This window comes from Triturus cristatus, chromosome 4_2 (assembly GCF_964204655.1).
Source record: "Triturus cristatus chromosome 4_2, aTriCri1.1, whole genome shotgun sequence".
In the NCBI taxonomy this organism is placed as follows: domain Eukaryota; kingdom Metazoa; phylum Chordata; class Amphibia; order Caudata; family Salamandridae; genus Triturus; species Triturus cristatus.
Genome location: NC_140586.1, coordinates 54,446,517 through 54,474,423, shown reverse-complemented (window position 1 = coordinate 54,474,423; position 27,907 = coordinate 54,446,517). Strand labels below are relative to the sequence as shown.

Below are 27,907 nucleotides of genomic sequence, written 5' to 3'. Positions count from 1 at the left end.
CGAAAGGGGTGAAAAGCGGAAGATTGTGGGCGCGGGCCGAGAGGCCCAAGGACTTGGCCGTAGCCCTGGAGTCCTTAAAGCGCTCCAGCGCACTATCCTCTTTGTCACCAAAAAGGCGACGGCCATTGAAGGGCATGTCCATGAGGGTGCTCTGAACGTCCCCGGAGAAATTCGTGGATCTCAGCCAGGCGTGGCAACGAATAGCCACCGTTGTCGCAAACACCCTACCTAGCGAGTCCGTGGTGTCAAGCCCACATCGAATTGAGTACCGTACGGCATCCCACCCCTCAGCAAGAGCCTGGGCGAGCCATGTCTGGGCCTCCTCCGGACACTGGGGCAGCACGTCCGCCACCGTATCCCACAAGGAGTGGGTGTAACGGTCCAAAAGGCACGCGGTATTAATGGACCGCAATCCCAGACTGAGGGAGGAAAACACCTTCTTCCCAAACTGTTCCAACCTTTTGGATTCCCGATCCGGAGGTGCGGACGGGAAGGCGGTCTGGTACGTAGAGGGCTGGATAACCAGGCTCTCAAGGGTGGGGTGCACTGACAGAAAGCGGGCGGTCGCCCGGAGCATGGCGGTGGCGCCGGGCCACGTACTGGTCCACAGGAGCGACTGTGGAGGGCTTGGACCAGGTGCCCATCAGAACGTCAGTGAGTGCTTCATTGAACTGCAGTAGAGGCTCCGAGGAGCTTACTGGCGGTTGAAGCACTTCAGTGAGGAGGTTAGTCCTCACGGCCGCTGCAGGGAGCTCCAGATGAAGGGCTTCGGCAGCCCTGCGCAGCACCACAGAATAGGTTGCACCCTCCTCCGTAGCCACGGAGGGAGGAGAGATGAAGCCAGTGTCAGGTGAAGTATCGAGACCACTGGCATCCCCCAGCTCTTCTGCCCAGTCCTGATTAGACTGGCACTGCTGTGTCAGAGGGTCCTCAGACCCCTCCCAGTCGTCCCCATCATCCGACTCCTGGTAGACAGGTTGAAAGGACGGAGCCGGGCGGTAGATAAATTGCTCATCCATCGGCGCCTCTCCGACGCCGGACCGTGGCTAAAACTGGGGATGACGTTGTCCAAAGACAGCGCCAGGGGCGGCACCATAGGGGTCGGCGCCGGCGGAGGGGTCGTAAGGTCAACCGGAGTTGACCAAGAGCCAGGCCTGGATCCCATGGGGGCCTGCGGCGTCGGGACCGTAGTCGACGACGGCGCCGGGGCCGGAGCCGCCGGCTCACTAGGCCTCCCAAGCGGACCCGCGTGGCCCGAAGGCGCGCCGACAGGCCGCGACGGCGGAGCGAGACTCCTCATGGCCACGAGCAAGTCCCGAATCTCGCCCGGAGTCGCATTAGGCCCAGGGACTGGAGGGTATGGGGCCGGATGCGACTCCTGCGGCTCCGATGGAGCCGCGCGGGTGGTGCCACCTGAACCCTCAGCCGAGTAGGGCGACCGGCGAGGGGAGTCAGAAGAGCGATGTCGCCTCTTTCACTTCTTCTTACTGTGCCTCGACTTACCTGAATGCCAGGACTTCGAACCCGACGAGCGGTGATGACTTCGGCTCCGCGACCGGTCCCTCGACCTCCTCCTCGACCGGGACCTTGAGCGGTGCGGAGCCGACTGCCGGAGCTCGAGGAGCTTGCGGGACCGCTCCCGCCTAGCCTTCGAGGTCAAGGCCCGGCAGTCGGGGCACGACTCGGCATCTGTCGTACTTTAATATTCGGGACCGCGTAGGGGACAGGGCCCTACCCCTGTCTATCTTGGTATTAGCGAACCGCAAATGGTAAACGCGGCATGTACGAGTGCTTTATATATCGTTCTAGCTATGAATGCACTGTGTACACGCTATTCAGCTTCACTACGCGGGTTCCATTTTAGAAGCAGTGGCCATCTTGTCATTGCCCTCACATAGGCTATAATGGAGTAAATACGGGCCTCACAGTACATGGGCTTTCCCTCTGACTTCTCAGTGACCTGGGCAGCTGGCTCTGCTGCCCCGGGTCAAACCGGTCTCACGAGCTCCCCTTCCTCCGTCCACCTGTGATTAGCATCAGGGCTTGACCCGTCATAAAACCCTTTCATTCTACACAATCCCCCGGCTAATCTCTTCCACACCTGCTTGTTCCTGCTTTATGACTTGTTTCCCAAAACAGGAGATGCTCATGTTTATTGGGGGGCCTATTGACATACGATGTGGGATCTGAACCTTACTGTGTAAATCATTGTGGGCTGGCCGAACTGGAATGTGGGATGGTCATCATGACTCTGCTTTTTCGTTTGTAATGTATACCTTTATATGGCCATGTCGTAAACCAAGGAATGTGTGCCTGGAGCATGATATTTTGTATTTAAGATGAAGTCCGTTCCTATGATTTTCAGCAGTCTCCTGAGAACATACACGCTGTTGTACTTCTAGGATACCTGTCATTGGTCTGCAGCCAATAAACGAATCTTTGACTTCACCCAGAAGACTCTGTGTTTCTGTAGGTCTGGAACAGGGTGAACCCAGAAGTCATAGGGTGTGTGCCCCTGCACCGCTGGGTCTAAAATACCCAGTACTTCAGTTTGGCGCCCAACGTAGGGCGATTTCAGCGGTACCAGTCCAAGCCAGAGGTTCGTGAGGAGCTTCGTGTGGAAATTCCGGAGGAAGGCCGCCACTTCATCGACCCCTGCATGTCGACGTGGTCCGAAAGTCTTTTCTGCGAGGTTCTCCGCGTCCCGACGGCTACGACGGACTGCTGCCCTGATTAATCGACCTGTTTTGGACCCTTGACGAGTTTTGAGAGAGCCAAACAATCGAGAGAGCCTTCTGGTGACGCCATCGATCAGCAATATTCAGTTAAGTATAAGTGGAGCGTCTCCTATTTGTTTTTGGTATCCTTCGGGATCGTTTGATTTGGTAATTTGGTACTTTGGAGTTTGCAAACGCCAAAACCAGAGGACTCGTGTATTCACGAGAATATCGTATTCGATAATCCTTTGACGTTTGGATCTAGACTAGTGAGCAAAGATGCCTGGTTCTGGACTATTTGGTAGAATATTCTGTTTGGGTTGTGGAAAAGATTTCCAGCTAGAGGAATCATGTCCGGTTCCTCCGGTTGGAACTCCAACTTATGAGCTCTATGTAAAACATGGCGTAGGCCCCATTGCATATAACGAAGTGTGGATCCACTACACCAGGAAAGATGGTGTTTTAAAATGGCCCCAAAATGGTAGTTTTGATACCGATATTTTAGATAATTTGGAAATTAAATTGTTTAAGAAGAAAGCCCGGCCGGCGATGTTTGACTCTTTCCGCTTATGGCGAAAGGAAGCCAAACAAAAGGAAATTAAGTTAGCGAAAAAGAATAAGAGAGAGAGAGGTATGTCAGTAATGCAAGCAGCTGTACAATTTAAAGACATTGAAGAGGAGCAAATGAGTGAGCAATTGCACAGGCAGCATAAGTTAGGGATTGACAAATGTTACCCAGCTTTGCCACATTCTAAGCAGAATGAGTCAGAAGAAAAGGAGAAAGATCCCCTGATGTCACATTTGTTGAGTTCGCCACCCCCGTATGCTCAAACTGCCACGGCGCCTCCCCAGCTTGTAAATATGCCGCCTCCAGTGCATATACTGCAAGCCTTGCCGTAACCGCCGGTTGCTTTGCAGCCAGTTCCTATTCCTGTAGCGCAGCCCTCTCAAGCGCCGCCAGTTGTGCTTCCAACTGCCCCCGCACTTCCTGCGACTTTGCCTAATCCAGTAACTGCCTCCCCTAACACTCTTCCTTCCACCACTCCAGTACCCGTCTCTACATCCTCTTTTCTTCCCTCTGTTTTTCCCCCTGTTCTCGCCTCAGCTTCTCCTTCAGCGCGACAACGCTTAGCTAATGTGGTTACTACATTAATGTCTCCTCTCTTTGAGTCAGCTGGTGCGACTCCTGGTTTACAGCGTAAGCAGTTGCGCAGCCAATTGCCTAACCCCGATGAGAAAAAGGTAATAGATAACATGGCGCGTAGATGGATCGTTTTTCCTTCACTGTATAATGTGGAATCAGTTGTCAACGTTTTCCATCAATGGGATGCCCCGAAACAGAGATATGTGTTTGAGAAAATGTGCGAAATTCTCTGTGAAGAATTGGAGGATAGTGGTAAAAATCCGAACCCGCAGGAATTGTGTAGAGTGAGGTTCGATTTTGGAACTGGTATAATTGTGGACCGCGAAGTAGATAAAGCAGTTGCGGTTGTATTGTCACTTAGGAATGATGATTGCCAACAATCATTGTTTGAACAAGAGGTCCTTGTGGGGAAAAAGGCAAAAGCGCGCCAATACCCTTTGAGAGAAGTTCCCCCGGTATGGAAGGAAGCGGTTGCAGCTGTCGGTGGTAACCCCGCTGTGGCAGCGCATTTCCAGCGTGTTTGGGTGCATGTTCCATGGAAGCGCTCTGAGGTGTTAGCGCTTAAGCAGTCCTTGCCTGATCCCCGTAAAAACCCAGCAGGTTATTATAAAGAGTTGTCACAGACGGCAGGGTCATGTATTATGAATCTGGCCGACATAGACATGTTGTTTGGTAATGTTGTTCCACAGCCTTTATGGGGATCAATTCGTAATGTAGATCACAATGCAGAACTAGGGGATACATGGGCCAACATTGTTGCTGCTGATGCTAGACAAACTGGTGGTGCGAAACCAGAACCTTTGGTAGCTGAATTGCCTGGTAGAATCATCACGTATATGAAGACAATAATGCCTGCGATGCGCATAAATTGGGACAAGTTATCTGCATGCAAGCAGAAGAAAGATGAGACAGTGTCAGACTTCTTTACTAGGTTTGAAGAAACGTTTATTGATCACAGTGGGCAGGATATGAGTACTGAGGGTGGCCAACGGTTATTTGTGGCTAAGTTTGTGCAGAATTTACTTCCTGACCTGTGTAAAAAATTAAAAGATTCAGAAAGTTCCTGGGCTGTTTCTTCTTCAGCGCAAATACTGGCTACTGCACAGTATTATGAAAATAGAGATAAAGACGAGAAAGATAGAACAGAAAAGAAAATGAAAGAACTGAAGACAAAGGTCCTTTTACAGCAGGCCTATCCGCCACGTGGAGGTCAGAATAATTATAGGCAACCCCAAGGTGTCTATCACCAACCCCAACAGTTTCAGAACAATCAGCAAATGAACGGGTATTATCAACCACGTGTCCCTGTAGGTCCCAACCAATGTTCATACTGCAAAGAGGAAGGTCATTTTAAATACAGTTGCCCTAAATTAATGCAGCGGAACGGTAATGCGTATGGCGCAAGAGGTAGGGGTGGTCAGCAAGCTCCTAGAGGCAGAGGGCGTGGAAGTGTTCCCCAGAACGCGCGTCCTCTGCCGCCTCAAAGTACCATCAATAGCTTTGATCAGCAAGCTAACGCGATTAGTAATACGGCCCAGTATTATAATAATGATTATTATGCAGAGGACGGTGATGCAGAGAGTAATGGTTACTAGGACAGCCGTAGACAGAGAGAGGGAGTTGTTTCAGTGCCAGTGGATCAGAGTGGACCGTATGTTGAGGTGACTACAGCAAATATAACGGAGCCTTTTCTGCTAGACACTGGTGCTGCAAAGAGTTCAATCATGCATTCAAAACTCCCTGGCGCACCTTTGTCTGGCGATATAAATGTTTCAGTAGGTTTTTCTGGCGCCCCGGTTAGGAACCCGATTTCCAGTCCCATGTCACTTTCTGTTGGACCTTGCGAGCTGAAAGCACCCCTAATTCTGACAACAGGTTGTGGTGAGAATTTGCTGGGATTAGATTTGTTGAAAAGATTGCATGCTACACTATATTGTTCTCCTTCAGGAGTACAACTTACATTAGGCAAGAAAGTGATTTCCCCAATGTATTTGTCTAAAAATACAATGCCGCCTGAATTGTCATCCCTTCCGGATGCCCTTTGGGCTACTGATCCCAATGATGTGGGCCTCTTGGAGATACCGCCATATGTGGTGACTCTAAAGGCTAATGTCAGACTGCCACGTATTCCCCAGTACAAGATCTCTAATGAAGGGCAGAAAGCATTGTTAGACATTGTCAGTGACTTGATTAATAAGGGTGTGATTGAAGAGACAAGAGGCAACGTTTGCAATAGTCCGATTTTACCTGTCTTAAAACGAACGGATCCTTCACAGCCACCTGTTTACAGGTTTGTGATTGATCTTAGAGAGGTTAATAAGATTGTTGTGCCACAGTTTCCGGTTGTCCCCGATATAACTGCCTTGTTAACAATGATTCCAGCCTCTGCTGCATGGTTTTCAGTGATTGATTTAAAGAATGCTTTCTTTAGTATCCCAATTGCAGAAGAGAGCAGAGACATTTTTGGGTTTAGTCTGGGAGGCCGAAGCTTCCGCTTCAAACGCGCTCCCCAGGGCTACTGTGAGAGTCCATCCATATACAGTCAGGCTTTGAAAGCGCAGCTTGATGCACTTGTTTTACCTAGTGGCGCTATCCTGATTCAGTACGTGGACGATTTACTGATCGCCGCGGATACTGAGAAGATTTGTAAAGAAGCCACATTGTCACTGTTGCGCCATTTATCCGCTTTCCATCACAAGGTGTCTCTCTCTAAGCTGCAATATTGTCGACAAGAAGTGACCTACTTAGGTCATCTCTTATCGAAGGAGGGAAGGAAACTGACCCCAGAAAGAATTCAAGCCATTGCACAGTTGAGTGTGCCAAAAACACAGAGAGAAGTACGTGCTTTCTTGGGCATCACTTCATACTGTAGGCATTGGATCCCTAGTTTTTCTTTGTTGGCAAAACCTTTAGTAGCTTTAACATGCAAAGACACACCGAATCCTATCCCATGGTCTGAAGAGTGCCAGAAAAGTTTTGTGGAATTGCGTAATGCATTGTGTTCAGCACCTGTGTTGGGTACCCCTGACTACAGTAAGCCTTTTACATTGTATGTTCACGAGAAAGATGGATGTGCGTTGTCAGTGTTAACACAGCCTTTTGGCGACAGACCGCGCCCATGCACATATTTTTCATCAACCTTGGACCCTGTAGCGAGGGCATTGCCAAGCTGTCTGAGAGCGACAGCTGCTGCAGCGATGTCTATCCGACAATCTGCTGGTTTGGTAATGGACAATACATTGATTGTTATGGTTCCACACGCTGTAGACACATTATTAAATAGGACCAAGACACAACACTTGACTAGTGCGCGGCTATCAGGTTATGAACTTACACTGTTAGCTAATCACATACACATAAAGAGATGTAATACGCTGAATCCAGCTACGTTATTGCCAGTCCCAGCAGACTCAGATGAGATTGAGCAACATGACTGTCTGTTCAGAACAGAAGAAGAGACGAAAGGGAGAGTAGATCTAAAAGATACTCCCCTGACTGAGTGTGATGGCACTTTATGGGTAGATGGGTCATGTTTTAAGCTCCCTAATGGTGACACGACTGCTGCATATGCTATCACGACTTTGCACACGGTCGTGGAAACTGCACGAGTGCCACATAATTCGGCCCAAGCAGCAGAATTAATCGCCCTCACGAGAGCATGTGTGTTGTCTGAAGGAATGAGAGTAAACATATACACAGATAGCCAGTACGCCTTTGGCGTGGCTCATAATTTTGGGCGACTGTGGAAGGAGCGTGGGTTCCTGACGTCGCATGGAGCTAAAATTCAGAATGGCAAGTTGGTGAATGATCTCCTTGAGTCACTGACCCTACCGTTGCAAGTTGCGATCATGAAATGCAGTGCGCACAGGAAAGTCACAGATGATGTTGGACGTGGGAATGCGTTTGCTGATGAGACCGCGAAAGAAACAGCACAGAACGTGAAGACTAGAATGTATGTTGCAGGCCCCGCAAGATGGGTTAATGATGTGGGAATGTGTGAGAACACAATAGAGAGTGTGAAGTCGCTTCAAGCTGAAGCCACAGAGGAAGAGTTAAGCAAGTGGAGAGAAAGTATGGGTAAGTTGGATGAGAATGGTTGTTGGATTGATCTGACAGAACATAGGCGATGGTTGTTGCCTGACGCATATGTGCTTCCAGTGGTTACTATGGCACATGGAATGGCACACATCAGTACGAAAGGTATATGCAAGTTGTTGGCTCCAGTATGGCAGAATGCTGGGATTCCCAAGTGTGCAGAGAATGTGGTCAAGAATTGCATAGTATGTTTGAAGTACAACCCTGGTAGGGGAACCCCAACTCCAGCTGGTCACTTTGCACCCCCATCATGTCCATTCGAAGTTTTGCAGCTGGACTTTATTCACATGGAAAGATGCAACAACCTGAAATATGTACTGGTGGTTGTTTGTGCTTTCTCAAAATGGATAGAGGCTTATCCTCTGAAAGATAACACTGCCCTATCCACAGCCAAAGCCCTTGTGAAGGAGTTTTTCCCTAGGTTTGGGATGCCAAGAATGGTGTGGTGTGATAACGGAAGTGAGTTTGTGGGTAAAGTGATGAAGAATGTATGTGAAGGGCTAGGGATAAAGCAGAAGTTCCATGCTGCAAATCACCCCCAATCAGCTGGATTAGTAGAACGCTACAATGGAGCCTTAAAGCTCAAGCTGGCCAAAATCCAGGCGAGCACCGGTCTTAAATGGCCTGACGCTCTGCCTCTAGCACTCCTGTCCACCAGAATGACCATACACTCACGAGTGGGACTTAGTCCTTATGAGGTCGTCTTTGGCCGCCCGGCTAATGTATGGGGCGTGCCAAGACCGGCGAAATTTAGTGAGATAGAACATCCAGTACTACTCGATTACCTGTATGATTTGACTGTTAAACTGCGTGTTTTGCACCAACAGGTACATGATACTCTTCCCCAAGCCTCTGAACCTCCTGGACACCCTATCAACCCTGGTACGTGGGTGCTAGTCCGAAATTTCCAGCGCAATAGCAACGACGAGCCTCGCTGGATCGGCCCTCATCTTGTTCTTCTTTCGACAAGATCAGCAGTGCGAGTGAAAGGGAAGAAGCACTGGATTCATGGTACCCACTGCAAAGTAGTCCCCTTGCCTCTGCCATATGACCAGTGGGTCAAGGAGGGTATCGCCGACTCGGAGACAGACATTGTACCTCGCTTTGTACCATTCAGCGACGCACGCATAAAAGGCACAGTTTCAGACCAAGAGAGTGACAATATTCTGCAGGAAGCTGTGCCGCCATCAAATCGACTGGACACCACTGAGCCTGAACTTTTGTTTCAAGACCAAACAGCACCTGGCCGTCTCCGCTATAATTTGAGACCTAGGCCCATGGACAAATAAAGATTTCCTCACTATTTTCCTTTTGACATTTTTGCTCTCCCATCTGAAGGACTTTCTTGATTTTTGTTTTTCGAACCACCATCCGGGTTCTGCCGCAGGGTCGCGGTGCTAAGACTTTGGGGTACAGGCCGAAGACGCTAGGTCGACGGTTCTGGTTGGTCTAGGGCGTTTCCCTGGACTGACAGGCGTGCCCCTCAGCAGAAGAAACTCATCCACCGCGAGCGGCCCGAGTAGAGGATGGAGTTTTTTAAGATGGAGAGACCAATTGAGGAAATGAACTCTAACGCAAGGATGTGTAAAATTATGAAAAGTAAATGTTTTGTCTTTTTGTGTCTTTTTATACTGTGAAGTATCATAATGTTTGTTGTAGGATTTGTGTTTTTCTCCGCTCAAAAGCCCATTGCACCCACTGAACAGCCTATATCTCCTTCTACTGCCTCCTCTCACTCTTTTCACCCTTTGCCTGAGCACGAACAGACCAGACGATCAGAGTTCGTAAATAACTCGTTTATCCAGCTCTTGCACCAGCACCAACTGGTAATGAATACGACCAATTGCTGGGTGTGTGGGTTAATGCCACATACCATTAACAAGGGTATTCCCTACCTGGTGTTGCCGTACAGTTACAATGGATCGTCATGGGCATTCCAAACCATGTTTCTCTATGCTCTAGATACATACTCCCCTCGCCAACCGCGTTCCATCAGACCTATCACCAATAATAAGGCTTTGATGAGAGGAGTTGCCGATATGAGTAGGGATATCGATGCATACTCATCCATTCCCAAAGAAGAGTTGAGACCTTATGTAGGATGGAACGCGACGGGGTATAGTATTAGTCTGGGTGAAAGACAGCGAAAAATCTCATCTCCAATCTGGGTCGTACCCCACATGGGTCGGTTCTGCTTACAGGGTAATGGTCAGAATCCTAGAGCTCAACTGGGAAGAAGTGACTGTACTGAAACGTACACCTTCCCGTCACAGTTTTCCCCTGCGTTTTTGGCTGCCAAGGGCACATATTTCATCTGTCATGACCGAGCATATACATGGCTGCCCCCTGATTTCTCGGGCACATGTTATATTGCGAACTTGCTACCGCCGACATTTACTGCCGCCTCTGACTATCACAAGACCAGAGTTGTGAGAGGTGTGATTAGTAAGGAGGATACTGCCGGTCAGGAAGCAGGAGACTTGTTCTTGGGTTTCCTGCCGTTTTGGGGACCTGTGGTCAATAGTAGGAACCTGAGACAGCTGACACGTGTGGTTGAATCCACTATCAATGTAACGGCTGGTGCCCTTAGTAATCTGACAGCTGAGCTCCAAGCGGATCGCCTTATGACTCTGCAGAACCGCATGGTTCTAGACGTTATTCTTGCAGACCGCGGTGGGGTATGCAAGGTCATCCAATCCAGTTGCTGCATTTTCATACCAGATAATGCTCCAACAGTGTATCAAGCCATCCCCAAACTCCATAAAATATCTGAAGCCATACACGTGGATAAGGGAGATTGGTCACTGGTGGGGTGGTTCTGGGAATTGATATCTGCCTGGGGTTGGAAAGTTCTGATGGTCATTGGAATGATCTTAGCCATTCTTTTCCTGTTCTGTCTGTGTATACAGTGTGCTCCTGCGATATGTGGTCTCTGTGCTACCTTATGTGTAAGGAAACCTGTATCGAGGGACGAACTAAGTAATAGGATGATGCTACAGCAACATCTCCATGACTTTGCGGACATTGACCTAGACTCAGATTAAGATGAGTATAGTGATTGCCTATGTACGGGCAAAAGGAGGGTCTGTCGTACTTTAATATTCGGGACCGCGTAGGGGACAGGGCCCTACCCCTGTCTATCTTGGTATTAGCGAACCGCAAATGGTAAACGCGGCATGTACGAGTGCTTTATATATCGTTCTAGCTATGAATGCACTGTGTACACGCTATTCAGCTTCACTACGCGGGTTCCATTTTAGAAGCAGTGGCCATCTTGTCATTGCCCTCACATAGGCTATAATGGAGTAAATACGGGCCTCACAGTACATGGGCTTTCCCTCTGACTTCTCTGTGACCTGGGCAGCTGGCTCTGCTGCCCCGGGTCAAACCGGTCTCACGAGCTCCCCTTCCTCCGTCCACCTGTGATAAGCATCAGGGCTTGACCCGTCATAAAACCCTTTCATTCTACACAATCCCCCGGCTAATCTCTTCCACACCTGCTTGTTCCTGCTTTATGACTTGTTTCCCAAAACAGGAGATGCTCATGTTTATTGGGGGGCCTATTGACATACGATGTGGGATCTGAACCTTACTGTGTAAATCATTGTGGGCTGGCCGAACTGGAATGTGGGATGGTCATCATGACTCTGCTTTTTCGTTTGTAATGTATACCTTTATATGGCCATGTCGTAAACCAAGGAATGTGTGCCTGGAGCATGATATTTTGTATTTAAGATGAAGTCCGTTCCTATGATTTTCAGCAGTCTCCTGAGAACATACACGCTGTTGTACTTCTAGGATACCTGTCATTGGTCTGCAGCCAATAAACGAATCTTTGACTTCAACCAGAAGACTCTGTGTTTCTGTAGGTCTGGAACAGGGTGAACCCAGAAGTCATAGGGTGTGTGCCCCTGCACCGCTGGGTCTAAAATACCCAGTACTTCACATCATGGTCGGCCCCAAGGCAGTAGAGACACCGACAGTGGTGATCCGTAACCGACATCAGTCGGTTACAGGCGTCGCACGGCTTGAAACCGGGCATCCCTACCGGCACCAGGAGTCAAGGTCGACTTGAAAGATGAACCAAAAAAGTCCAAAAAGTTTAGTCAAAAATTGACTAAAGGGTATGCTCTTCCCGGATCTGCGCTTACTGGCGTGGAAAAGAGAAGAACTGACGTCAGCGTGCAAGGGCGGCGTCTATATACTCCGACGACGTCATCCCGGCGATCACGACGCCGACGACGGATGCGGAGCCGCAGACGACGCCTAGCGACGCGCAAGGGTATTGCTGACGAAAAATCTTTACGGATCCAGCCTGATGCCTGGGGATATTCTAAGGTAAGGAATCTAACTAACGTGTTTCTTTCAGATAGCAACGTTTTACTGGAATGTTGTGCCTGCTCACTGTGACCACTTACAAGGCATTTAAAACATCTGTATTTGGCCGCAATGTGGCACTGGGATGTCGTAATTAACTTCTTCTCCTAGGTGTCTGCTAACGGTATATTATTAATCCTGCTATCTAGGCGCTTGGAGCTCCCCGCTTTCGAGCTCTGAAGGTATTAAATTCGGCATAAGTAAGAAAAAAGTATGCACAGATATACATAATAAACTCTTAGGGCAGGGATCAGTGCACAGTGCTTGTAAAACCCATGGCAGGCAGCTTTAGAAGTGTGACAATGCTGTCTTCCCTCTCTCTACCTCTCTCTCTCTGCCTCTCTCTCCCTCTACCTCTCTCTCTCTCTGCCTCTCTACCTCTCTCTACCTCTCTCTCTCTACCTCTCTCTCGCTCTACCTCTCTCTACCTCCCCCTCTCTACCTCTCTACATCCCTCTACCTCTCTACTTCCCTCTCTCTCTACACCTCTCTACCTCTCTCTCTCTCCCTCTCTCTCTACATCTCTCTCTACTTCTCTCTCTCTCTCTCTCTCTCTCTCTATCTCTCTCTACCTCTACTTCTCTACCTCTCTATACCTCTCTACCTCTCTCTACCACTCTACCTCTACCTCTCTCTCTCTCTAACTCTCTACCTCTCTCTAACTCTCCTTACCTCTCTACCTCTCTCTCTACCTCTCTCTCTCTACCTCTCTCTACCCTTCTACCTCTCTCTACCTCTCTCTCTCTACCTCTCTACACCTCTCTACCTCTCTACACCTCTCTACCGCTCTACGCCTCTCTACCTCTACCTCTCTCTCTCTCTCTCTACCTCTCTCTCTCTACCTCTCTCTCTACAGCTCAAACTTTAATAATGTGAGACCTATTGCATTGCAAATGCTTGTTTTAGTTTTACTTTGAGCTGGAATCAAAGCAACCAGTTATAGTCATTCAGTCTTTTCCTTTAGATCTCTAAATGACCAATCAGATACAACGTTTCATTTGAATGCCCCCAAATCAACAAGAACATGTTCACTCTCTCTCTGCATCTGAAAGAGGACAGAAGACTTGAGGGGAGTTCTGTTCGAGTTTAGTCATCAATACAGTGACTTAGCAGACACTGTGTTTTTCTTCCACTGGCTGAGTATCTCATGAGAGGTGCACTGCAGAGAAGGTTCCTAATCTTGCCAGGAACCTCCCAGTCAATAGGTAAGATCAGAGTCATCTGTGCCTCCTGATTATGACTCCTAGTTGCATATCCATCATTTCACCGGTTTACACAATTCTTGATTGAATGCCAGTTCTATATTCACAGACATGAAAAAGGTGATGGGAGGAATGCTTGCAAACAATCTAACCAATGGCAATTGCTTAGAGTAGCATTTGGTTCGAGTGGCACAGTGAACACTGGACCCATGTCTGGCATCCCCATCAACCATTCCACATATCACTTTTTTGTTTACTTTGGTTTCATGGCCACATCATGAATGTTTGGATGCTACATCTACAAAAAAACAACTCACCAAGTCATGGGGGGCAACTTTAAAGAGTGCATCTCCTGCTGTTTGTGGCATATTATATATGCCTATCTCAGTAACTTTCTTTCTTATTTCTCCTTTCCTTCCAGCAAAACACAAAAGCTGTTTATGGCTTCTGGGTATGGATCCTGAGACCACAGAAGGTTGGGGCTGATAAGTGCATGGCCAACCACATTTTCCAGTGCATTGGTACTCTGAACGTATTTTTCCAATCAGCAATCCACAGTCTGAGTCTCGGCCAAAGACTGATCAAGAGCCAGTCGAGTCAAAGTCTGATTGTCCCACAAAGCCTTTTCTGACTCTAAAAGATGGTTGTGGTGTAGGCAAAAATCATGAGAGCTCTGCTTTGAATTTATGCTACTCTGCCAGATCCTACCCACAACTTCGAGGCCATATTGCAGCATGAAAGCATCATGGCAATATTTAGCTTGATATTATAGTACATGAATCTCTCTGGAGTGTTCAGCTAAATTCCAAATTGATTCACCAAGATGTTAGTCCTAATGAAATGTCCCACTGAAATGAAGCACAGCTTGGGTATTTATTAATCATATGCACCCCTTTTCATAAGTAAATGAGGGGTTTGGAATGTCTACATCGTGCACCTGCAGCAAGCATGCCAACACCAAGCCTGCTCTGATCACCATCAACTACAAGCCCTCTCTGTCAACCACCAAACATTAATCTCTCACTTCTGGACTGGAATCTTGTCTGGGAACACCCTTTCCATACCTGCAGGGAATGACAATAATTTCTCAACACAAACAAGTGACGGTCTTTTCTGCAAACACCAAGACAATACATAATGGCCTGCACGAGCAGGTAGTGCAAATGGAAATTCACTGCAGTCAGCCCACCTTCCACAGAAGGGTGAACTAAAACTTCACAAATTAAGCAAGGAGCTCCAGCCCCATGCCTCCCTTCTTCAGTAAGTACATTCTGGGCTGCCTTTAGCCAGTTACAGAAAGCCATACAGAGAAATTCTTAAAGTGGTAAGAAAGTCTAGAAAGGACAAGAAGTTTCTGAAGGGAGATGCAGACAAAAAGAGGCAGAGAAAGTTTGGACCATTTACTAGATGTTCAATTCCCTCCATTCAAGATGTTCTACCCCAGAAATCTGGATCAGTCAGGAGCAATGATGGTTACCAAACTTCATCAAACCCACAACTAACTCCACCATCCTATCATTGAGTTATACAGTAGGCTTACGGAAAGGGTACACAAGAGAGAGAAACAGAAACTAGATATTGTCACATGCTTGGTTGAACAGATGGACTTGAGATAGGAACAATGATATCTAGCAAGTAAAGCAGAGCTTTAGTGCAGGCATGCAATGATGATTAACTTGTATGATACATGTGGTATACCTGCTGATTTTTACTGCATTTCCACTTTCTATTACAATTTGAAAATCAGTCTTAAATCAGTCTTTCTGTTGAACTGAAATACAAGTTTGATAAAGTACCTAACAATAAGGATTTAAATGAGCTTGTTTATCAATGAGAGCTTATTTCAGAATTATAAAACAACCTTTATGCTTGACTTATGTTTAAGGTGGCAAGTGGATAACTGTAACATGGAAGCATTCATTAATATCGCATGTGTCATTTCTACCCCTGGTTGGTGTGTGTGTGTGTGTGTGCAGCCGAAACGCGTCTCAGTGATTTGTTTTGCTGGGTTTGGAGAGGACCACACTTCATTAAAGCAGCCAATTTGTGAATTTACGTGTGCGTACTCCCTTTTTCATGGTGAAGTTGGGACTTTGTTTAATATATATATATATATATATATATATATATATATATATATATATTCCATATGAACTTGCTCCGCAATTGAAGACACCCACACAATGCTGAGTTTGAACCTTCTTTATTCGGGAGGCAGCAGCGGACTCAGGGAGAACCCCACAGCGTAGTGTTGCGCCACTTGCCTATGCGTTTCGAGAATCTATGCCTTCCTCATGGCATGGCGTTTGTCGGGAGAACGGAAGCATGGACATCATTTTGTACAGGTGATAAAGTTAATCTTAGTCCGGCCCCAGTGGGCGTGTTTCTGCAAAGCACCCTGGTTGATGTAGTCCAGAGCAATGTCAAGTGTCCATAGTGGGTGCCACTTCCATCGATCCCTCAGTCATTCTTGCCCATTGGGTCGCTGGCGATCCCCTTCCGAGTCCGTTACTTCAGTGATGCCCCTCCAAACAGGTACGTTGTTCCGTATACCGTGCCCCGGTTGTGACATACGGACCTGCGGCGAGCAGTGGGGTTGTCTTCGTGACCCTAGCTGGCCACACATATTCCATATGAACTTGCTCCGCAATTGAAGACACCCACACAACGCTGAGTTTGAACCTTCTTTATTCGGGAGGCAGCAGGGGACTCAGGGAGAACCCCACAGCGTAGTGTTGCGCCACTTGCCTACGCGTTTCGAGAACCTATCCCTTCCTCATGGCATGGCGTTTGTCGGGAGAACGGAAGCATGGACATCCTTTTGTACAGGTTAGCTATAAATCCTAAACCTTAATTCCTCAAAAACTACTAGGGGATTTACACCAAATCACAAAAGACATGTTTTCTAGGTAAGGATTGAGCTTTCTGCCAAATGTGGTGTCATTCTGTTTTGGCTGTAGCTGTGTCCAAAGTTCTTATAGGAAACTGCTTGGGAAAAACAAGTTTTGGGCCCAGCCACTTTTTCTGGGCCCCTGAAACTTTCCAGGAGGAAGCTGAAGAGATGAAACGTTTTTGGGAAAGTTTCGTAAAGATTCATCAAATGGTGCCAAAGTTAATTGCAAATCAAAAAAACTATTTTCTATGGAAACCTGGTCCTAACTAGAACTACAAAGTGGCAACTGTAAATATGCAGAATCCCCTTCCGAGTCCGTTACTTCAGTGATGCCCCTCCAAACAGGTACGTTGTTCCGTATACCGTGCCCCGGTTGTGACATACGGACCTGCGGCGAGCAGTGGGGTTGTCTTCGTGACCCTAGCTGGCCACACATATTCCATATGAACTTGCTCTGCAATTGAAGACACCCACACAACGCTGAGTTTGAACCTTCTTTATTCGGGAGGCAGCAGCGGACTCAGGGAGAACCCCACAGCGTAGTGTTGCGCCACTTGCCTACGCGTTTCGAGAACCTATCCCTTCCTCATGGCATGGCGTTTGTCGGGAGAACGGAAGCATGGACATCATTTTGTACAGGTGATCAAGTTAATCTTAGTCCCGCCCCAGTGGGCGTGTTTCTGCAAAGCACCCTGGTTGATGTAGTCCAGAGCAATGTCAAGGGTCCATAGTGGGTGCCACTTCCATCGATCCCTCAGTCATTCTTGCCCATTGGGTCGCTGGCGATCCCCTTCTGAGTCCGTTACTTCAGTGATGCCCCTACGAACAGGTACGTTGTTAACTTTATCACCTGTACAAAATGATGTCCATGCTTCTGGGTGCTGAGAGCCAACTTTAGTTGTATGCTCCCACCCAGTAGGAGCAACCCTGTTTTACCTGCCTGCCAGAGCGCGAGGAGATGTGGTTACTAGGGCACTGTCTACCAACAGGACCCAGGAGATGGGGCCTGTGGGCCATTAAGCGGTTTGTGGAGGGCCCCCTCGTATAGTTGTTTTTAAAGAGAATACAGCGACCCCAGGGCCCTGGCTCACTCTGGTTGTCTTTTAATTGAAAAGGGTGGGGGGGGCCACCTCTTTTAAGCACATTTATTTTTACCATGGTATTATTGCAATACTGCAAAAAAAATGTTGGTCCCAGTGAGGGTCCCTGTGGAACTCCCCACGAATTTGAAGGTGTCAGGCTATCCCTATTCTATATCCCCTGTATGTTATGTTTTTGTTTATTTTCAGGAAAAGGGGAATGAGTACGTGAGTTAAAAAATGGCTGCCAAACATCTTTTTTGATGTGAGACAGCCAATCAGATTTTATCTTTTGATCTGCTGGTTCTATGGTACGCAGCGTCTCTAGTTAGCTATAAATCCTAAACCTTAATTCCTCAAAAACTACTAGGGGATTTACACCAAATCACAAAAGACATGTTTTCTAGGTAAGGATTGAGCTTTCTGCCAAATGTGGTGTCATTCTGTTTTGGCTGTAGCTGTGTCCAATCTCTTATAGGAAACTGCTTGGGAAAAACAAGTTTTGGGCCCAGCCACTTTTTCTGGGCCCCTGAAACTTTCCAGGAGGAAGCTGAAGAGATGAAACGTTTTTGGGAAAGTTTCGTAAAGATTCATCAAATGGTGCCAAAGTTAATTGCAAATCAAAAAAACTATTTTCTATGGAAACCTGGTCCTAACTAGAACTACAAAGTGGCAACTGTAAATATGCAGAATGTTCATAATAATCAATGGCTCCAGAATGACATCCATTGGAGGCATGAAAAAACACAACTGTGGACATAGGTGAAAGATGCATCTTATATGGCATCCAGTACGTTATTTCCAATGAAGTCTGGAGACGCCAAAGACGCAGTGCCAAATCCAGGGACACTGCAGATGACGAGTGCTGTGGAGAACATTTTTGGATGCAGTCTGGCGTTTAAGAGAGGTTCAAGTAAGTTACTTGAGGGAGTTAATATCCTTTAGAAAGATATATGTTGAACTGGCAGCAGAAAGGTGGATGGCCTCCACCAGGAGATGAGGAGGAAGGAGTTCCCTTGAAGTTCTTGTGCTTCCTGAGTTTGGAAGAAAATTGACCTCTCCTTTATTCAAAAAGCCTTGGAGGAACGCCCCGTTAATGAGATTGGATGCAGACCCAATCTTAAGATCCGGAGGGAGATCTAAATTTAGATTTGTACAAACCAATGAGAGCTTCACTTTAGTCTCTTTTTAGACTTCCTTGGGTCACATCAAAGCACTTAAGTCGCATGATGCATCACCATGCAACCTCCTGGGATACAAAAAAAGTTAAGAATGTGGGTACATTACTGATATTTGATATCTGCATGAAGCGCAAGCCTGGATGCGGGAAAAAGTTTGGGGTGATATGGCCCTGCAGTCCCTAAAAACAGCAATTTCCCAAGAGCTCTGGAATAAAATCATTCTAAAAACTGTTGACACTCAGGGTCAGTTACAGGCACAGACATAAAGGAACATAGGCACCAGTGCACATCATAAGTGGAGTTCTGGCAGCCCTGATGATTAATTTGATTAGCGACAACTGGCAACAGTGGGACGTTATGACAACTTAAAGTTGTCTGCGTCCCAACTTCACCTTGATGGAAGGGTCAAGTAAGCAGTCAGCAGAATACTCCATCAATTAGAAACTGTGAATTACCTAACAAGGCACAATATTATTACTTATAAGCAAGAATTTTCTCAATTATTAATTTAGTCTTTATCAGACACCACATACAGAAGTCACGCATCATAAAGACAAAGGAGCTTTAAACAAATCTCAAATATCACACAGACCCAGGTTTCTCATACCTCACCAGCCCACATTTCATAGCAACGTCTCTCTGGAAAACTTGCACCTTGTACTTTACACCTAGGAGTCCCACACCTCTTACAGACCTCAAGTAAAACCAGGAGCCGTGCATATCTTACAGATCTTACATAGACCATCATTTGCACTTTGCCCCTGAACAATCCTGGTTTTCTTTGCAACCACTCCCTTTGCTTATATCAAAATCTGTCCTCTGCCACTCTCAATCCCACTGGCCTCTGCTCACGTCCTGTCTTCTACACCACTCCTCCCAATCTATTCACGACAAGATGTATTCTCTACACCAGCTCCACATCTTCACACAAGGAGGTCTGCATCTATACTGCTCTCATCTCTAACATGTGCAAGTCTTAACTACCACATCACCCCTCCCCCTAACCTGTGCCTACTGCACAAGCTATTGCAATACCACTCTTCCCTTTGCGTCATCCACCAGCCTCGTCTTCCTCTGTACTATCCCTTCCTCTGCTCTATGCTTCATGTCCAAACTGTAAAATATATATCACACAACCCCTGTCTATATTAACCCTCCTGATGAACAAGCCCTGACCTCACTTCCACAATCACACTATCTCCTGTAAATACTCTGTCTATCACCCTACCCCAAGCCTCATCATCTAGTTGCCCTCACACAGAGTCACTTACTAGGGATGGGCCTTAACACTTCCGGGATAAGGATCTCCACAAGGCCCTGGTACAGCAGGTTGTCGCAGTCCTTTGTCCATTTCAGAACAGGTTCATACTTTGAGAGGATGATCAGGTAATCTCGGGGCAGTCGCTTCTCGGCCTCATCATGTCTAGACACAGGAGAAGGACAAAATGTGAAGAACGGTGCAGAGGAAATTCATATGAAAGAAAAACTGTCACTTATTTACCCATGTCTTCTTCCATTAATCTTTAGCTATACATATATTACAAATATTTATTTTTCATAAAGACACATATGTCATCAGTGATGTAATATCTGACGTCATCAGCAGAGGATTGCGGTCGCGTGAGTTATAGTTGCCTGCACTAACTATAACGGGGGAATTTCATTGGTTTTTTACGAGTGAAATGTCCAGCTAACTATAACATGTGTGAAACCTATGGTTTTTTCAGTGAATTTGTACGTTTTTTTAAATGCTAAGTTATGTATTTATTATTTTTTTTTTAGGTTTTTCACCGTGAGCGCACCGTGCGCGCTCTGTGGGCACTCGGTGCGCTTCGGCGTGCGTGCACCTCGCGATTTAAAAAAAAATAATTGTTTTTTTCACCCTTGGGGGTCCTTCTGTGACCCCCTGACCAAGGCTAGGGGGTCAGGAACTGTCCACTCTGCCCCCTTTTCATGTTCTCCACCTTTTTTTTTCACCCCCTCAGACTGCGAGAGACAAAATGGCGGCCGACACTTCCTGGTTTCGACCGATTCGAATGTTTATCCGACATCTAACAACCAATCAGAATTGCGCTGGAAACTAGGTTGGAACTATAACTATCTACTGGCGACCGCCAGTAGATAATATACACATATACATATACACACACATATATATTATCTACTGGCGGTCGCCAGTAGATAGTTATAGTTAGGACCGTGTTTCCATAGGAAATCTCAAAATTCTATTTTGAATAACTTTGGCGCCGGTTGACGAATATTCGCAAAATTTTCAAAACTAATGGGGCGCTCCGCTCAGCTCCTACCCTGAAAGTCTCGGGGGGATTCGTCAAGCGGGGGCCAAGAAAAAAGGGGGGTCCCAAAACGCGTTTTCCCCATGCATTTTCCCATAGGACTTTTAGTCAAAGGTACAGCCCGAACGGCTGAACAAAATTACTTGAAATTTGGCAGCGAGATAGTCCTCAGGTCAGGGATGTGCCTTTTGCACATATGGAGTCAATCTGTTCAGTAGTTCCAGAGAAAATTGCAGTAAAAAGCACATACATATCTATAGCCGCGCACACTAACGTGCGTGAGCGTAATTCTGATTGGTTGTTACATGTCAGTCAACGTTCGAATCGGTCGAAATCAGGAAGTGTCGGCCGCCATTTTGTTTGTTTTCAGTGCGAGAGTGGAAAATGAAGGTGGCGAACGTGAAAAGGGGGCAGGGTAGAGAGTCCCTGACCCCCTAGCCTTTGTCAGGGGGTCCCTGAAGGACCCAGAAGGCAGAAAAAACCATTAATTTTTTTTTTTAAATCGCGGGGGTGCGCCAACCGTGCGCGCTCGGTGAAAAACCATAAAAAAAAAAATAACATTTTAATACGTAGTTTATTGAAAAATAAATATATAAAAAAAATAATAATACATACATAACTTAGCATTTAAAAAACCATACAAATTCACTGAAAAAACCATAGGTTTCACACACGTTATAGTTAGGAATTAGCATTTAAAAAACCTTGCAAATTCACTTAAAAAACCATAGGTTTCACACATGTTATAGTTAGGTGGATATTTCACTTGTAAAAAAACAATGAAATTCCCCCATTATAGTTAGTTCAGATAACTATAACTCGTGCGACCGCCACTCTATCACAAGGATGATGTCATCAGTGATGTCAAGAGTGATGCCACTGACCATGTCATGAGTGATGTAATATGTGACGTCATGAGCAGAGGATTGCGGGCGCGCGAGTTATAGTTATCTGAACTAACTATAACGGGGGAATTTCTTTGGTTTTTTACGAGTGAAATATCCACCTAACTATAACATGTGTGAAACCTATGGTTTTTTAAGTGAATATATATATATATATATATATATATATATATATATATATATACACACATATTATCTACTGGCGCTCGCCAGTAGATAGTTCTAGTTAGGACCGTGTTTCCATAGGAAATCCGCAACATTCTATTTGGAATAACTTTGGCGCCGGTTGACGAATCCTCACGAAATTTTCAAAATAGGTGGGGCGCTCCGCTCCGCTCCTACCCTGAAAGTCTCGGGGGGATTCGTCAAGCGGGGGCTGAGAAAAAAGGGGGGTCCCAAAACGTGTTTTCCCCATGCAATTTTCCATAGGGACCTTTAGTCCAAGGTACAGCCCGAATGGCTGAACAGAATTACTTGAAATTTGGCAGAGAGGTAGTCCTCAGCTCAGGGAAGTGCCTTTTGCAGGTCTGGTGTCAATCTGTTCAGTAGTTCCTGAGAAAATCAAAAGTAAAATCATATATATATGTGGGCGGAGCCTAACCACACATCTCATCCTGAGATCTGATTGGCTGTCAGCACTTCATCCAAGAAGTGTTGGCAGCCATCTTGGGACCAATATACATGATAGCACCTCATTAAAAAGCATTGCAGTTAATAGAAGGTTTTAAGACTTTAGTTACATTATAAATCATTTGTTGATGGTACCATACTCATTTTAGGAATTGTGGTGTGTTCTAAGGTGATTTCACCATGTGAAAAAGCCTTCTGCTGGGATATCATGATTGAGAGAAAAATATTTTCTCTTGCTTTTCCCACAGAGGTTTGGAAGGTGCTCTATAAGCTAAACTGAGAGCTTATTTTCTGTAAATTCACATTATCTTTCTCAGTCATGTGAGAATGAAGTCTGACATTCTCAGTAAAACATGTACATCCAACAAGGGCAGAGACTGTCAGTTGATTCCTTTGTGTTCTACTGCAGCTTCCCAGAGTGTTCCAAAGAACAACTAGAGCGCTAACAGTCCTACTTATGATAAACGTATGGCACACCTGAAGCCATCTTGCTTGGATTAAAGTGGTAAAACATTTAATTTAAAAAGGAACAAAATGAGGGGGTTCATTTTTCCATAACAAGTATGATTAGTGCTGCAGAAAGAAAAACTAGGGCACATTTTGACTTCTGAAATCCTCTTTTATTTCATTAAAAAATTCTGACATGCAGACTGAAACATGCACTTTCAATACCAGCAGCAGTTTCCCCTGGTGAGCAGTAGCTTTACTACAGTGATCTAATGAGCAAAAAGAGTGCTAACATTCTGAATTTATGGCAAATGTGTGACACATCTGAATGCCTTTTTGATGGAATCAAAGTAAAAAACTGAAAGTATTTCCTACTGAGGAGACTGCAGTAAATGAGGAAATTAGGAAACTTCATAACAAATAAGTCTCCCAAGATGGCCACCAGAGACAAAAGAGCCCAAATGTAGCCCAAATATCACCCAGATGTAGCCCAAGTATAGCCCAATTACAGAGTGTCCCAGAGTGTTCTTAAAAACAACTAGAGCGCTTACTGTCTTCATTATGACAAAAGTATGGCACACCTGAAGCCATCTTGATTAGAATAAACTGGTAACACTTAAAACATTTAATTTAAAAAGGAACACAGTGAGGGGGTTTATTTTGCCATAGAAATTATGATTAGTGCTGAAGAAAGAAAATGAGGGCACATTTTGAGTGACTTCTCAAATCCTCTTCTATTTCATTAAAAAATTCTGACATGCAGACTGAAACATGCACTTTTAATACCAGGAGCAGACTTCCATGGTGAACAGTAGTTTTACTACAGTGATCTAATGAGCAACTAGAGTGCTAACTTTCAGAATTTATGGCAAATGTGTGACATATCTGAATACCTTCATGATGGAATCAAAGTAAAAAACTGAAAGCATTTCCTACTGAGGAGATTGCAGTACATGAGGAAATTAGGAAACTTCATAACAAATAAATCTCCCAAGATGGCCACCGGAGACAAAAGAGCCCAAATGTAGCCCAAAATCACCCAGATGTAGCCCAAATATAGCCCAATGACAGAAGTGTGCAAAACACTTATTATTTTGTGTTTTTGCAGTGTTATATAGTGCAGACTTGTCAGGTATTGGAGTGCTTTACATGAGCATTGGTTACATCACACAAGAACAAATTCATTTTGGTTGTAGACATGGGGAGACTAAGTGATTTGACCAGAATCACAGAATGTCGAGCTGAAGCAGAAACTCCAACCTGGTTCCCCAGTTGCAAAGTCTGCAGTTCTGGAAGTAACACCACATCCTCTCCCCTAAGTGCAACATTTAATCAAGTGGTCAACTGGATAAAAAAACATAAAGATAACAAATAATTTAAAAGTGCTTTGTCGCTATTTGAAAAATCAGAAAATATGTCCTTATTTTAGTCTTTTAGAGCACTAACCATAATTTTGATGCCAATAAGACCCTCTCATATATGTAATTTCTAAAGGAAATGCTCTAGGTATTACAGTTTTGATTACATCAAGATGACGTCAGGCGTTCTACACTTTTGTAATAAATATAGAATGTTAGCAATCTAGTTGTTCATTAGGATACTGTTGAGAGGCAGAGGCCAGGGGCACGGACTCTGAAAATTGAAGGCAGGTAGGAGGGTGCAAAGGCAACAATTTAACCACACTGGGCAGGCAGGAAGGGCCTTGGCAGCACAACAGACTATGGAGGGCAGTGGAAAGGGGGGCAGGGGCAACAAACCAACAATACAGGACTTGCAAGAGAGGCTGTGGCAATGTAATAGACCATTGTGGGCAGAAGGAAGAGGCAATGGTAGTACAACCATACATGCCAACAGACCCGATTCAGCCAGGAAACGTCCAATGTTTTTAAGCTCAAATGGGCTTTATTTGATCTGTCTCCTGTCTACAATCTCCTCTTTTTCAATGTAACTCAAAGGGGAAAATCAATACCCCAGTTTTTTTTCAAAATCTCCCTCTTACCAAGTTCAAAATGTTCGCAAGTATGGTACATTGGATCATGGAAGGAAATGGGGTAGGGACATGGACTTGGATAACAGAGGACAGGAGGGACATGGAGAGGTGCACCAAACTGACCCTGTAGGGCAGGCATCAGGGTTTGCAGCAGCACAATACACCACACAGGGCATGCCGGACAGGAGTGCAGCACAACAATCCATAGAAAGCAAGAGGGAGGGGACAGGACCATGTACATGGACAACAGAGAACAGAGGGGCAAGAGGCAATGGTAGCTAGCTGACCATAATGGACAGACAGGAGAGAAAGCTGCAGCATAACAGACCATAAAGGGCAGGAGGGACGGATCAGGGGCATTACAATGGAACAGACAAGCCAGGAGGGAGGGAGTAGGGGTCTGCACATGTAAACAGAGGGCTGGGGGCAAGGGGGCACGGCAGGAGCAGCAAGATAGCCATGGAGGTCAGGCAGGATGGGCACTAGAAGCAAGACACACCATGAAGAGCAACAGTGAGACTGTGATGGCATACACACAGACCATGGAGGGAAGGTGGGAGGGGGTCAGGGGCAGCTAACTGACCACACAGGGAAGGTGGGATGGGCCATGGCAGCACAGAAGACCATGCATGGCAAGTGGGAGGGTTAGTGGCAGCACAATGGCTATAATGGGCAAGAAGGAGGGTGCAGGGGCATGCACAAAGGACGATGGAGGATAGAAGGGAGGGTCAGGACCTGTGCACAGACAAGAAAGTTCAGGGGAAGGGGCCTCACAACAGACCGCACGGGGCAGGCAGGAGGAGCAGTTGCAGCACAACAGACCAGGGAGGGCAGAAGGGTGTGGCAGTACAATGGACCATGTAGGACAGGAGGAAGAGGATAGGGGCATGGCATGTGGACAGGCAGGGTGGAGGTGGCAGGGACAGGTTACAGTCATCTGACAATGCTAGGCAGGTGGGAGGGGAGTGGCAGCTCAACAGAACACTCAGAGTAGATAGGAGTGGCAGGTCCATGGAACATGGTGGGCAAAAAGGATGGAGCAGGGGCATGCACAAAGACATCGGAGGGCAGGGGGAAGGAGAATAGGGGCAGCAAGCTAAGCACAGAGTTTAAGCAGGAGGTCAATGATGGGGCATAGAATTGGGCAATGGAGGGTAGGAGGAGGGGACTGGTACATCATACTAAATTGAGGGCAGTGGCAGCACATCAGACCATGCATGGCAGGAGGGAGGAGGCTAGTCCATGGATTCACACAACAGAGGATAGGGAGGAGGGGGATGGGGCAGCAAGCTAACTGTTCAGAGAAGGCGGGTATTAGGAACTTTATTGTTTTTAAAACGTGTGTCTGTGCGAACTACTTAAAATATGAACAAGTATGCAGCATAATCTCACTTTTATTCAGGAAGAAGAGGACGTTTGTGACTGTGACTCCGGGCTCACTTGGCAGAAACACCCCCTGACCCTCCACCCCCTATCGCAAAATGTAATGCCCGTGAAAAGGGTAGGTGAACACAGTGTTATATAGAACATAGTCCTGAGAGCACGATTGAAAATGAAAACTAGATGTAGTGTATGGTATAAACTATGCACCAAAAAGTGTGATATAAGATGAACCGGGAGTGAAATATAATATGCAATACATTGTGCGCAATGACAGATTCATTGGAGAGCGCGAGATAGCACAGGCACTAGCGCGTGCTATGCGATGTGCGGCTTGGAGTGTAATATGCACAGGGCAGTGTTGTGTAACCTAACTAGTCTCTAAAGTTGTAATATAAAATATGTGCTGGGGAGTGTAAGGTTGCATATGCACTGTGACAAAGATATGGATCCCAGATTGTAATATGTATGGCATAGCACTGTGCGTTATAACATAGGCATCGAGGAAGGCACGTTAGATGGGGCAATATAACCCGTGCGAAGACAAGTGTGGCATGACATATTCACGGGGTGGTGTTACAGTGCACATGGGCTAGAGAGTGTCATAGCATATGCACTAGCTGGTGGAATACAACACAGAGGTGTGTGGCACTCGGCAGGCAATGGTGGGTGTAACACAGCATTGGGCTCTGCCAGGAGCGCGCTGTGACTCTCAAGTGATGTTCGTCCCCTTTCCAGAGAGTAAAATAAAAAGTATTACACATCCGGCAGTGGATGTGTGTTTTATTAACCGTGAGGGGGGTTTCTTACATAGTTTTGGTCGAATTTTTGTTGAATCCCCTTTGAATGGCTTGGTGTGCATGTGTATTAAATGTGCCCGTCAATAGCTACCCATGTTTGTATAAATAAACGACAAGGGTGTCTACCGGGATTAGGCACGGTAGGGCATCAGACATGTCAGAGCTTCACTAGTGGTGTAAATACATTCCACGTGGATTCATTGTATGCATAGTCGCCTTTTAATGAATATCACTCAAATCGTCATGGTGATAGGTACGTACGGTTTGTCCAGCATGTCCTAGGTGTGTCTATAAATATATATTTTTTAAAAATAATAAAAAACAGTGGCCGGCCCTGGGGATTGGGGTCAAAAAAATATAATTAGGAGAAAGGCCCTGGGGGATGGGGTCATTAGGGCCAATAAATTAGAATAAGAAGGGGAACCACACAGCCCCCCTTCTTAAAAAATTAAAATAAATAAAAGACTGGCATCGTGCCGGAGGCCACGCCCCCTCCTTGCAGCACTCTGCAAACGCGCCCCCTGGCGAGTTGTAAGTTGGGGAATTAATTCCTCTTCAATACTGAGGGTCCCTGAGGGCCAACTAGCCCAACAGGCATCTCCAGTATGCGCCAGAGAGCTGCGCTGCAGACAGGTGTTCTGAGGCCAAGCCCCTTTTTACACCTCTCTGCAACGCAGCTCTGTGGCACTTACTGGAGGTACCTAGTGGTCTAGTTTGACCCTAGGGACCCTTAGGATTCAAGGGGACTTAATCTCTCAACTTAGAACAGCCAC

General features: G+C 46.3%; 1 protein-coding gene across 7 annotated transcripts in view; it reads right to left on the bottom strand.

The window, feature by feature from the left end:
• The window catches only part of RFX1 (regulatory factor X1), a 549,504-nt gene that overhangs the window by 121,103 nt on the left and 400,494 nt on the right, over window positions 1-27,907 (bottom strand). For all 7 annotated transcript variants that reach the window (XM_085600474.1, XM_085600477.1, XM_085600480.1 and 4 more), the window contains one exon: window positions 19,960-20,111. In XM_085600474.1, coding sequence (XP_085456600.1) covers window positions 19,960-20,111 — 152 coding nt within the window. The remainder of the gene's footprint in view (window positions 1-19,959; window positions 20,112-27,907) is intronic.